General features: G+C 43.2%; 1 protein-coding gene across 1 annotated transcript in view; it reads left to right on the top strand.

The window, feature by feature from the left end:
* abcg2a (ATP-binding cassette, sub-family G (WHITE), member 2a) overlaps nt 1-13,690 on the top strand; it is a 99,214-nt gene that overhangs the window by 47,309 nt on the left and 38,215 nt on the right. Inside the window, exons 6-7 of the mRNA XM_063046916.1 lie at nt 7,177-7,334; nt 12,726-12,877. Coding sequence (XP_062902986.1) covers nt 7,177-7,334; nt 12,726-12,877 — 310 coding nt within the window. The remainder of the gene's footprint in view (nt 1-7,176; nt 7,335-12,725; nt 12,878-13,690) is intronic.

The following is a 13,690-nucleotide window of genomic DNA, read 5'->3' as shown; positions in this document are numbered from 1 at the left end:
TGGACTATGGTCCGACAGATCAATTGTTGCAATATTACACTCTTTTATCCTGTATCTATCTATGTTAAATATAAAAAAGTCTACCCTTGAATAAACAATGAGGGAAAGAATAATGCGTATAGTCTTTACTAGTGGGGTGTGATTCCCTCCGCATATCAATGAATTCACTTTCCTAGTCAGAGGTTTATTCTGAATAACTGTTCTTGAAGAATCTAATGCAGGGTTTAACCTAATATTAAAATATCCTCTGCAGATTACTACCCCTTGAGAGCTGACCATTAGGTCAAAAATGTGTCTATAGAATGACCATTCACAAACTGGTGGAGCATAAACATTCAACAATGTTATTTCAGTACCTTCTATTCTTCCTGTAATTTTTACAAATCGTCCGCCCTTGTCTTTAGTCTCTGAAATATGTTCATAATTAAGAGCACTTGATATTAAAGTAGCTACTTCTCTTTTGTGGCCCAATTTATATGATGAATAAAATATATGCTTAAAGCCCATTCTTTTTAATTTTGCATGTTCAGATTGGCTCATGTGCATTTCCTGAATGAAAGCTATTTGTGCCCTCTCTTTTTTCAATTTAGACAATCTTATTTCTCTTAATTGGATTCAAAACCCCATTTACATTATAGGAAATTATTTTTACCAGTTCAATTTGCATTTTTCTCTAATAGAGAAAAAAACACTCTCCTTTTCTAAACCAACAGTAAGCAATCCCTTCTCAACAGTAAACCAGAACATAAAACCAAACCCTAGGCATTTTTGAATGTAGAACGTTTGAAAATTTTTCCCGACTTTCAACAGTGAGGCCTGAGCCTCAGTTCAGAGGGATAACCCCCATCTCCAGTCTGTGTTCGAGGGCCCTCCGCAGTGTGAACAGCCATAGAGAACTCTCTCCTTTTCATGTCTCGACCGTATTGCTATCATTCAAGTTATTCCGTCTAGATTATTTTCAATTATCAGCTTTCATTTTACCTTTAAGTACCATTCACTCTTTTCAGACACTTCTCAATTATTCTACACTCTCTGTACATTCGTGTCTGAATACTTGCAGCTTTTCCTTATAGCTTGACACTCTGGTTCGAGTGGAGTGTCCTCGCCGCACTGGCTGCCACGTCCACCACCGAATCTTCTCCAGTGACGACTCCGGTTGGGTGATAACCTTTATGGGTAATCCCCAAACCGCCAGATCCAACGTTGCCTCTTCCACTGTAGCGTAGGTTTTTGTCCCTTCATCGTAAAAGACTCTTAGCCGAGCTGGGTACAGGGTCTGAAATCTGATGTTGTTTTCCTTCAGGACCCTCCGTGTTTCCGCGTATTCCTTCCGTCTGGCAAGGATCCCTGGTGTGTAATCGTGGTCTAAACTGATTTTACAGTTGTTCCACATAAAGCCTTTCTTTTGCCATGCCAGTTTAAACACTTCTTCCTTCATTCTGTAACTGAGAAATCTGGCTAGAATCGATCTGGGCTGGGCATCTGCCAGGGATTGTGGTGCCAATGTGCGGTGAGCCCTTTCTATCTTTTGTGTCTGGTATTTCAAGGTTCTCTCTAAGCAGCTTCTCCACGAAGGGAATCACCAATCCGGGTTTACCTTCAGCTCCTTCGGGAACTCCATAGATCCTCACTTTTTCCCTTCTTGGTGTATTCGCTTCCACTGGAGCTGCTCTTGTAGCTTCAGCAGTTCTCCCATCACTTCCTCTGCGCTTTGCAGCCTCTCCTCAGTCCCTACAATCCTCGCTTCGGCTTCATCTAACCTCAGATCAGTTTTTCCTGTTTCTCCTTTAATATCTTCCAGCTGTTTGTTGATATATCGTCAGAAATCACGTATCTCTCTAAGATTCAAAGTCAGATTCACCCATTCTTCCACATTATCTCCGTCCTGGCTAGCCATGGGAGAGCTAGGCCCCTCATCTTGCTGCGTCATTTTATATTTATCAGCCTTCTCAGCGGACTTTTTATTCTTATACTTAGACTCCATCCTTGCCCCTTTTATTGATATAGTTTCCTACGCTGCCATTCTCTTGGTGACCCGGAAGTCCTCTTTAAAAACTCTTTTCAAGGATTTGGGTGCATCCTTCCTGATAACCAAACCAAATTCTTTCACATGCCTCTCCACCATAGTGGACATCTTCAAGAGCTGGTGTGTGAAGAAGATGCCATTATCACTAAGGACCCTCGCCATCTTGGACATGCCCCCTTCTCCTTACTGCCATCAGGGGGCCTGAAAACACACATTCAATGACTCAGGAGTAGCTTCTTCCCCACTGGCATCAGATTTCTCAACCTATGAACACCACCCCTTTATTCCAAAGAAGAAACATACAAATTAGCCAGAGAAAGTGGCTCACCTGAGGACTGGGAGAAATTCAGAGTTCAGCAGAGGAGGACAAAGGGCTTAATTAGGAAGGGGATAAAAGATTATGAGAGAAAACTGGCAGGGAACATAAAAACGGACTGTAAAAGCTTTTATAGATATGTAAAAAGGAAAGGACTGGTAAAGACAAATGTAGGTCCCCTGCAGACAGAAACAGGTGAATTGATTATGGGGAGCAAGGACATGGCAGACCAATTGAATAATTACTTTGGTTCTGTCTTCACTAAGGAGGACATAAATAATCTTCCAGAAATAGTAAGGGACAGAGGGTCCAGTGGGATGGAGGAACTGAGCGAAATACATGTTAGTAGGGAAGTGGTGTTAGGTAAATTGAAGGGATTGAAGGCAGATAAATCCCCAGGGCCAGATGGTCTGCATCCTTAGAGTGCTTAAGGAAGTAGCCCAAGAAATAGTGCATGCATTAGTGATAATTTTTCAAAACTCGTTAGATTCTGGACTAGTTCCTGAGGATTGGAGGGTGGCTAATGTAACCCCACTTTTTAAAAAAGGAGGGAGAGAGAAACCGGGGAATTATAGACCGGTTAGCCTAACGTCGGTGGTGGGGAAACTGCTGGAGTCAGTTATCAAGGATGTGATAACAGCACATTTGGAAAGCGGTGAAATGATCGGACAAAGTCAGCATGGATTTGTGAAAGGAAAATCATGTCTGACGAATCTCATAGAATTTTTTGAGGATGTAACTAGTAGAGTGGATAGGGGAGAACCAGTGGATGTGGTATATTTGGATTTTCAAAAGGCTTTTGACAAGGTCCCACACAGGAGATTAGTGTGCAAACTTAAAGCACACAGTATTGGGGGTAAGGTATTGGTGTGGGTGGAGAATTGGTTAGCATTCAGGAAGCAAAGAGTGGGAATAAACGGGACCTTTTCAGAATGGCAGGCGGTGACTAGTGGGGTAGCGCAAGGCTCAGTGCTGGGACCCCAGTTGTTTACAATATATATTAATGACTTGGATGAGGGAATTAAATGCAGCATCTCCAAGTTTGCGGATGACACGAAGCTGGGTGGCAGTGTTAGCTGTGAGGAGGATGCTAAGAGGATGCAGGGTGACTTGGATAGGTTGGGTGAGTGGGCAAATTCATGGCAGATGCAATTTAATGTGGATAAATGTGAAGTTATCCACTTTGGTGGCAAAAATAGGAAAACAGATTATTATCTGAATGGTGGCCAATTAGGAAAAAGGGAGGTGCAACGAGACCTGGGTGTCATTATACACCAGTCATTGAAAGTGGGCATGCAGGTACAGCAGGCGGTGAAAAAGGCGAACGGTATGCTGGCATTTATAGCGAGAGGATTCGAGTACAGGAGCAGGGAGGTACTACTGCAGTTGTACAAGGCCTTGGTGAGACCACACCTGGAGTATTGTGTGCAGTTTTGGTCCCCTAATCTGAGGAAAGACATCCTTGCCATAGAGGGAGTACAAAGAAGGTTCACCAGATTGATTCCTGGGATGGCAGGACTTTCATATGAAGAAAGACTGGATGAACTGGGCTTGTACTCGTTGGAATTTAGAAGATTGAGGGGGGATCTGATTGAAACGTATAAGATCCTAAAGGGATTGGACAGGCTAGATGCAGGAAGATTGTTCCCGATGTTGGGGAAGTCCAGAACGAGGGGCCACAGTTTGAGGATAGAGGGGAAGCCTTTTAGGACCGAGATTAGGAAAAACTTCTTCACACAGAGAGTGGTGAATCTGTGGAATTCTCTGCCACAGGAAACAGTTGAGGCCAGTTCATTGGCTATATTTAAGAGGGAGTTAGATATGGCCCTTGTGGCTACAGGGATCAGGGGGTATGGAGGGAAGGCTGGTGCAAGGTTCTGAGTTGGATGATCAGCCATGATCATAATAAATGGCGGTGCAGGCTCGAAGGGCTGAATGGCCTACTCCTGCACCTATTTTCTATGTTTCTATGTTTATTCTTTTTATTTTGCACTTTTTGCTTTTTTTTTGGTAATTTATAGTAATTGTTATGTCTTTGCACTATTCTGCTGCCGCACGGCAATGATTCTCATGTGATTTAAGTCAGTTATAATATTACAGCAAAATAGTTGTTGGAACAGATAATGAGAAACATTATGTTCAGCTCACGAATTACAAGGCATTTCAGGATTATCACAATCCTCTGACTTCAAAAGTAGTCCAGAAATTTCAAATGGCTCCTAAAGTTTTTTCCAGCCTGAAATGTTCCCAAATCCTTTGGTAATCCAATTAAGATAATTATCCAGCCTTCCCTTTATTAGCCATCAGTCACCAATTCAGACCAAATTAATTTGTACTCCATTCATTCTCTTTCCACCCACTGCAGATATCATTCCTGAACCTAAAGAGCTTTATTTTCATGAGTAATTATTTTGGGTCTGAATTATCTGAAAGATTTTCCAGTTTATACTTTTAGCCTCTGTTTATTGAAGCTATTTTGAAACTGCTTTTGGCTGATGTCTGATGGTCTAAAAGTAAAGGACTTGCAGATAGAACATAGAAGAGTCCAGCACAGGAACAGCCCCTTTGCTGCACCAAACTCAGTCTCTTCTGCCTGCATATGATCTGTGACCCTCCATTCCTGCATATGCATGTGCTTATCTAAAAGCCTCTGAGACACCATTATCATATCCACTATCATCACTGCCTCCGGCAGTCCATTCCTGGCACCAGTCACTCTCTGTGCTTTTAAAAATAAAACTTGCCCTGCACATGTCCTTTAAAGTTTCCTCCCCTCTGCTTAGATGCACGTTCTCCAGTATTTACTACTTTGTTCAGTTCTGGTCACCTCACTGCAGGAAGGATGTAGATACTGTAGAGAGATTGCAGAGGAGATTTACAAGGATGCTGTCTGGATTGTAGAGCATTTCTTATGAGAATAAGTTGACTGAACTCGGCCTTTTGTCCTTGAAGCGACAGAGGATAAGAGGTGATCTAATAGAGGTGTATAAGATGATGAGAGGCATTGATCGTGTGGATAGCTGGAGGTCTTTTCCCAGGGCTGAAATGACTAACATAAGGGGGCATAGTTTTAAGGTGCTTGGAAGTAGGTACAGAGGGGATGTCAGGGATAAATTTCACACAGAGAGTGGTGAGTGCATGGAATAGGCTGCCGGCGACAGTGGTAGAGTTGAATACAATAGGGTCTTTTAAGAGACTTTTACGTGGAGCTTAGAAAAATAGAGGGCTATGCAGTAAGGAAATTCTAGGCAGCTTCTAGAGTAGGTTACATGGTTGGCACAACATTGTGGGCCGAAGGGCCTGTAATGTGCTGTAGATTTCTATGTTCTATGGAGTGCTCTGGAAAAAGGGTTATAAGTGTCTGTCCTATCTACCCATCTCATAATCTTACAAATTTCTGTCAGTAGTATGAAAAGGATCCTTATCCTGAAAACATTGAGATACAGAGAGTACAGCAGACATTGGGATTTAAAAAATCAGAAAATACCTAAAATGCTCAATAGGTCAGTCAGCATCTTTGGAGAGATGTTCAGATGGATTTATTTGTTAGAGGATGTTTTGTATTTTGTATCTGATCTACCAGTCTATGTCATCGTGGTCCTTGCACCATGTAAACACTTATTTTGCATTCTTTTATTGTTTTATCTTGTACAGCTGCGTCACTACACTATTAGTCTGCATGAACAGTATGTAAGGCGTGCTTTTCTCTGTACCTCGGTAGATGTAACAAAAATAAACCAATTACCTACTCCCCTAGATGCAGGAGAGTTAACATCTAAAGAGTTTTAACATTAAAGGCAACATCAACATTAACATCAAATGCATCCTAAACCCAATAGAGTTAACATCAAGTGCATCCTAACCTCAGTCTTCATTGCAAAGCGAGTTAAAATTGCATTTCAATGGATAGAAACATAGAAAACCTACAGTACGTTATAGGGCCTTTGGCCCACAATGTTGCGTAGACCATGTAACCTACTCTAGAAGCTGTCTAGGGTGTTCCTACTGTATAGCCCTCTTTTGTTGCTTTTAAGTCAGAATGTGGTGCATTCAAGCCCCTCTCTCCCACCCCCCCCCCCCCAAATCTGATCAGGCTGCCACTTGCAGTTCAAGGCAATACATTTCCAAGTCAGGATGGTGCAGAATCAGAAAGAGATTTATTATTTTGATTTAGATTATGTGAAGTTTGTTGTTTTGTGGAGCAGTACAGTGCAAAGACTTAGAAGTGCAGTAATATCACAAGTAACAAGGAATAACTAGGTAGTGTTTGTAGGTTCTTGGATCATTAAGATACTTAATAGTTTCGGAATCGCTGAGTGTGACTGAGAGGAATCTGCTGGTAGTGGTGCTCTTGTACATCTGCTCATCTTTTTCCTCTTGGTGAAAATAACGAGCGCAATTTGTAGATGTGCACACTCTAACCATCTGTGCTTGTGCTAGAGCAAATAAATATTTAGGGTGTTTGATGGAACAGTTGCTTTGTACTGAATGGAGTTGAGTTCTTTGTTTTGATATCATTAAAGATGCTGAATAAAAACAGGCTTGTTCTTCCTTGCTAGACACTTTTCCTGCAGGATCTCTTGGGCTGTAATTCCCAATTGTTGCCAGTTTTCTGTTTTATTAAATTAATTTGTTTCTAATGAGGGACCTCCTTGTCAGAAGTACCAACAAATCTTCAGGTAGGTGGAGATGAGTCCATGGCCAGAGCAGCCGTGATCTTATTGAATGGTGGAGCAGGCTCGATGTGTCAGATGGCCCATTCCTGCTCCTGTTTATTATGTTCTTGTGTTATATTCTTATGCTCAGTTGGTTTCCCTCTTAATGATTGAAACAGGTTGGAACCCCATTTATTCGGGGAGTATCTGGTGGAGAAAGAAAGAGGACAAACATTGGAATGGAGTTGATTATTGATCCATCCGTCTTGTTTTTGGACGAACCCACCACTGGATTGGACGCCAGCACAGCACTTTCTGTGCTACACCTGCTACAAAGGTGCCTAGCTATGCCATTGGGAGGGGGAGGGGGTGGAAAAGAGAGAGGAGATTATCTCAAAGGTATTGAATATAGATATCTCTTCCCATCCTATTACTGCTATCTTTGGATTACCTAAAATTTCCAGTAATCTTTCTCCTTCAGCCCGTAGAATGATTGCATTTCTTACTTTAATGGCGAAAAGATGTATTTTACAACATTGGAAAGAGACTAATGCTCCAACTACGTTCTTTTGGTTTTCCCAGACGATATTATGCTTAAATTTGGAGAAAATTAGAAGAAAGATTCTTCAGTTAAGTTCGAACAGACCTGGAGATCTTTTATTCAACATTTTCATTTAATGTAATTTTTTTTCTCTCGGTCCATATTTATATTCCCTTCTTGCTTTTTAACTGTTTTTAATGGAGGTCAGGTTTAAAGACGTGATTGTTTTAAGTTGTTTAACTCTGCTTGATTCCTAGTTAGCCCATTGCTTTGCTTTGCTTTTTAGATTAGTTGCACGGTGGGTTTTTTGGGGGGGTTTTTTTGGGGTTTTTTCTCTCTTGTTGATATATATAAAAATTAGTATACTATTATATTACCTTGTTATTTTATGTTTAAATTGCACTGTTTGTATTAATTTTTTTCTGTATTAATATTTCCTGTAATATATTATATTCTAACAGTGTATTAGTGCCTATATGGTTTACCTTTTGTATACTAATTCAATAAAAAGATTTAAAAAGAAAGGAAGAGGGAGAGGAGGATAAATATACTACCTAAAGTAGAAATTTGAAAGGGGATACAGGCGAAGGTTTGTATTAATGTGGAAAGTAGCAATACATTAACTAACAAAATTGGAAGACACTGATGGTTCAAAGTGGCAAAGTGGATTGCAATGAGACAAAAAAATGAACTTGGCCTGGAGGAGGAGAGATTACTTGCCTCAGATTCAGTACCAAGACTTGTTGCCATTGAGAAATAAAGAAAATGTTGACATCTTTGTGAATTCATTTAGGTTGTAAAATGTGTGAAGATTTTAGTTGGATAATTTTTAATATATTTCCTCAAAAATATTTAATTGAGAAAAGTGAGCACTTCAGACTGAGGGGAAAATTAACAGATCTCAGGGCGTATGGAAAAAGCAGGAAAGCTCTAAGAGCACCTTTCTGAGAATGAAGTGAGTGGCTGGTCTGTAACAGTCTTGTGATTCTCAGCTTGCTGATGGCGTTTAAGGAGAATGTTTAAGGCTACAACAACAGCGTATACACTCAGTAGCCACTTTATTAGGTATATTTATATACTTCCTTATTCCGCCAGTCCTGCCTGAAATGTCGACTGTACTGTTTTCCATAGATGCTGCCTGGCCTGCTGGGTTCCTCTGGCATTTTGTGTGTGACACTTGTACACCTGCTTGTTACTTCTAATATCTAAACAGCCAATCATGTGGCAGCAACTCAATGCATAAAAGCATGCGGACATGCCCGAGAGGTTCAGTTGTTGTTCAGAGCGAACATCAGAATGGGGAAGACATGTGATCTAAGTGACTGACTGTGGAACGATTGTCTGATGGGGTGGTGTGAATGTGATGGGGTGGGGTGCAGAAGCTGCTGATCTCCTGGGATTTTCACGCACAGCAGTTTCTAGAGTTTATAGGGAATGGTGCGCAAAACAAAAGCTCATCCAATCAGCAATAGGAAGGCGGCAGAAGCTCAGATAACCACGTGTTACAACAGTGGTGTGCAGAAGAGCACCTCCGAATGCACAACGCGTCAAACCTTGAAGTGGATGGGCTACAGCAGAGGAAGGCTGCGAACTAAGTGGCCACTGACTGTAGATCAACTGGGAAAGTGGGCCAAGGAACAGCAAATGGAATTTAACACAGACAGGTGCATTTTGGGAAGTTAAACCAGGGCAGGATATACACAGTGAATGGACAGGGCCCTGGGCAGTGTTATAGACAGTAAATCACCAATCCCTGAATGTGACAACACTGGTGGACGAGGTGGTGAATAAGGCATGTAGCGCCCTTGCCTCTTTCAGTCAGGCCACTGAATAATAGCAACATACATCAAAGTTGCTGGTGAACGCAGCAGGCCAGGCAGCATCTATAGGAAGAGGCGCAGTCGACGTTTCAGGCCGAGACCCTTCGTCAGGACTAACTGAAGGAAGAGTGAGTAAGGGATTTGAAAGCTGGAGGGGGAAGGGGAGATGCAAAATGATAGGAGAAGACAGGAGGGGGAGGGATGGAGCCGAGAGCTGGACAGGTGATAGGCAGAAGGGGATACGAGAGGATCATGGGACAGGAGGTCCGGGAAGAAAGACGGGGGGGGGGGGTGACCCAGAGGATGGGCAAGAGGTATATTCAGAGGGACAGAGGGAGAAAAAGGAGAGTGAGAGAAAGAATGTGTGCATTAAAAAGAGTAACAGATGGGGTACGAGGGGGAGGTGGGGCCTAGCGGAAGTTAGAGAAGTCAATGTTCATGCCATCAGGTTGGAGGCTACCCAGGCGGAATATAAGGTGTTGTTCCTCCAACCTGAGTGTGGCTTCATCTTTACAGTAGAGGAGGCCGTGGATAGACATGTCAGAATGGGAATGGGATGTGGAATTAAAATGTGTGGCCACTGGGAGATCCTGCTTTCTCTGGCGGACAGAGCGTAGATGTTCAGCAAAGCGGTCTCCCAGTCTGCGTCGGGTCTCACCAATATATAAAAGGCCACATCGGGAGCACCGGACGCAGTATATCACCCCAGTCGACTCACAGGTGAAGTGATGCCTCACCTGGAAGGACTGTTTGGGGCCCTGAATGGTGGTAAGGCCTTGTAGCTACAGGGACATATGTTCAATCCTGTGCTCTCTGTGTGGAGTCTATTCATTCACATTGATTTCCTCTAGATGCTCTGGTTTCCTCCGAAATCCCAGATACATGTTGGTTGGTAGGTTAACTGGCCACTCAAATTGCATGTCTAGGTGTCACTCAACAATTCAGGAACAGCTTCTTCCCCGCTGTCATCAGATGTGTGAACATCAATGAAAACAAACACTACTTCACTATTACTTTTTTACACAATTTGTTTTGAATATTTTAGTAATTTTATGTACTGTTGCTAAAAAAACAACACACTCACGTCATATTAGACAGTGATAATAAGCCTGATTCTGATTCTGATCACCTCCCGTCCCGATGAAGGGTCCCAGCCCAAAATGTTGACTGTTTACTCCCCTCCATGGATGCTGCCTGATTTGCTGAGTTCCTGCAGCATGTTATGTGTTCTCTGATTCCAAGTGACAGAATCTAAAAGGAGTTAATAAAAACAACACACATAAAAGTTGCTGGTGCACGCAGCAGGCCAGGCAGCATCTCTAAGAAGGGTCTCGGCCTGAAACGTCCACTGCACCTCTTCCTAGAGATGCTGCCTGGCCTGCTGCGTTCACCAGCAACTTTGATGTATGTTGCTTGAATTTCCAGCATCTGCAGAATTCCTGTTGTTTGCACTGAATAATAGAATTGGGCTGTTACGTTATGGCAGTATGAGACATCGTTGAGACCCTACCTGGATAAGTGTGTGCAATTCTGGTTTTCACACGATGGGAAGGGCGTGATTAAGCTAGAGAGAATGCAGATATTCACAAGGTTGTTGCTTGGACTAGAGGACTTGAAACTGGATGGACTGGCCCCTGTTTTCAGGAGTGAAGGAGGCTGAGTGGGGACCTTAGGTGACATAGCCAGTCATTTGCTCAGTGTAAGAGAGTCTGGAGGTAGAGGGCACAGGTTTTGGATGAGAAGGGAGGAACTTAAACATGATCTCAGAGTCAAACTTTTGACATGGGATGGTAGGTATATGGAAAAAGTGGCCAGAGGATGGGGTAGAGGCAGGTGCACTTAAGATGATTGTGTTACGTACCCCGTAACTGGGTTGCCAAACCAGCAGAAATGGATCACTCAGTTGGAGTCTGGATTACTAGAACTAAGAAAGTTTTATTAAAGAAACAAGCAACACAGTACTCTAATCAAAAGGATAATGAATGCAACAGTGCAGAAATGATAAACACCCATGTACACAGAATTAAGGTAACAGGATCAATCAAGCTCTATCGTTGTCTGGGGTAAATGACCAGTTTCAAAGTAACGCAAAGTTCAGTTCAGTTTGCAGTAATCGCTGCCGTGGCGATGGACAGTGGTGGGGGGGGGGGAAGGAGAGAGAAAGCAAAACGAATGAATATTCAACACAGCTTCCAGACAGACCTTCGCAGTCAGCTTTCCGTCGAGTCCTTTGTGATGTCATCTGAGGTCACCGACCGTGACCCCTCCGTTTCCAGACACGATCGTTTCCCTGCGCTGAACCTGGCACCCAGGCAAGGGTGGACACACACCAGGTTCCCACCAATCGTACCTTTCCACCCTGTGCGTTTATGGCCCGGTACTTCCCACCGACTTGTGAGAGACGCACCGCTTCCAGGGTCTTGTTACCTCGAGTGTCATGTGTGACCTGCCTTAGCGAACCTGTCCCTTTTTATCCCCCTGCTGGGGTATCGCCTGTCCATCACTTCAAACAGTTCAGGGTTCAAAGGGGGAGCCGCTCTTGACAGCTCTCCTTCCTTCATTAACATCTTCAAATGCTGCTCCATTGTTTTCCTTATCTCTCTCTCCTGGACAGGTGGCAAACCAACTGCTGATTCCACAGGACAGCTAACATCTTAATCTATGTGTATTCCTGTCACAATTGTAAGATACTTATTCATGGATAGGAAAGGTTTGGAAAGACAAGGTTCAAATTCAGGCAAATGGGACTAGCTCAGTGGGTACGGACAATATGGGGCCAAAGGGCCTGTTTCTCGTATGACTTCTTTGCCCACTCTCCTAACCTGCCCAGGTCCTTCGGCAGACTCCCTGCCTCTGCAACACTACCTGCCCCTCCACCTACCTTTGTATCGTCTTCACTCTTGGCCACAATGCCCTCATCCAGGTGATTAACAATAGGGGCAATTAAGAGGCTCTTATTTAGCACATGGATGTAAGAAAAATGGGTGATGGGCTGTGTAGGAGGGAGGGGTTAGCTTGATCACAGAGTAGGGTTGTATAGGTCACCACAGCATTGTGGGCAGCAGGGCCTGCACGGTACCGTTCTACTTCTCCCTCTCTCCACGGGTTCTTTTCCTTGTCTGATCTCAGCCCTGCTGCAGGGTTTTGAATTGAAATCTTGGAAGCTATTTGATGAAATGACACCTAAGAATGTAGAGTTTTGGATTGTATATATGATATTTACGAATTAAGTTTATTTTTGAAATCAGTCTTCCCAGGCACAGGTGCTGCTTCACTCACTGTGTTTCTCCAGCAGATTCTTCATTGCTCCTTAAGATCAGCTGTGCAGATGTGAGAGCTTACTCTGTTCACTTTTGACTTTTCCTAGGATGTCAAGGAAAGGTAGAACTATTATCTTCTCAATCCATCAGCCAAGGTACGCTATCTTCAAGCTGTTTGGCAGTTTGACACTACTGGCCAATGGCAGACTGGTGTTCCACGGTCCATCCAAAATGGCACTGGACTATTTCTCTGCAATTGGTGAGCTTTCTGATAATTGACCAATGGTTTATTACTGAGATTTTAGCTCAGAAGGTCAGATGCACTTAACCAGACCAATGAGATCTCATTCCATTTTAGTTTTGTTATAAAGTTCAGCTCAATTCTACCAGTTTACTGACGGTGCAAGGACGCTCAGTGCTCACTTTATTGGGTACACCCGTACCACTACTTAAGCACATCACCCCTACTGAGGCACAGGCCGCCAACAGCGGCTCGCCAGAGACCTCTGTCGTGGGCTAAAGGGTGATCAGCCCTGTGGCTTCCGCTTTTACTACACGACTTCATACGTCTTCCAGGCAAAGATCTTTCCTCTCCCAGGGATGAGGTCGTTGGAGCTCCTCTTGGCATATCTGTAGCTCTGGGTTTTCACAGGATGGGGTTGCTAGCCAAGATGCCCAACCCTCCTCCTCTTGCAGCTGGGCTTTGAGTTGCCCACCTGCTTGTTAATGCAAATATGCAAATACAGGAGGTACCTAATAAAGTGACAACTCCTCCCTTGGAGGGTCAGACACCCTGAGCCAATAGGCTGGTCCTGGACTTATTTCCTGGCATAATTTACATATTACTATTTAATTATTTATGGTTTTATTACTATTTAATTATTTATGGTGCAACTGTAACGAAAACCAATTTCCCTAGGGATCAATAAAGTATGACTATGACTATAGTGGATCTGAATTTCCTGGGGATATTGTTTCAAGAGGAGGGGTCTACAGAGTTAGCATGAACGTAATTCCTAGTTCTGTATTAGTCCCTGGATAACCCCAGGAGCCTGTGATCAGGAGGGATACT

Source organism: Mobula hypostoma, chromosome 4 (assembly GCF_963921235.1).
Source record: "Mobula hypostoma chromosome 4, sMobHyp1.1, whole genome shotgun sequence".
Lineage (NCBI taxonomy): Eukaryota > Metazoa > Chordata > Chondrichthyes > Myliobatiformes > Myliobatidae > Mobula > Mobula hypostoma.
Note: the sequence above shows the minus strand (reverse complement) of the source record. Positions and strands in the feature narration are given on the sequence as shown.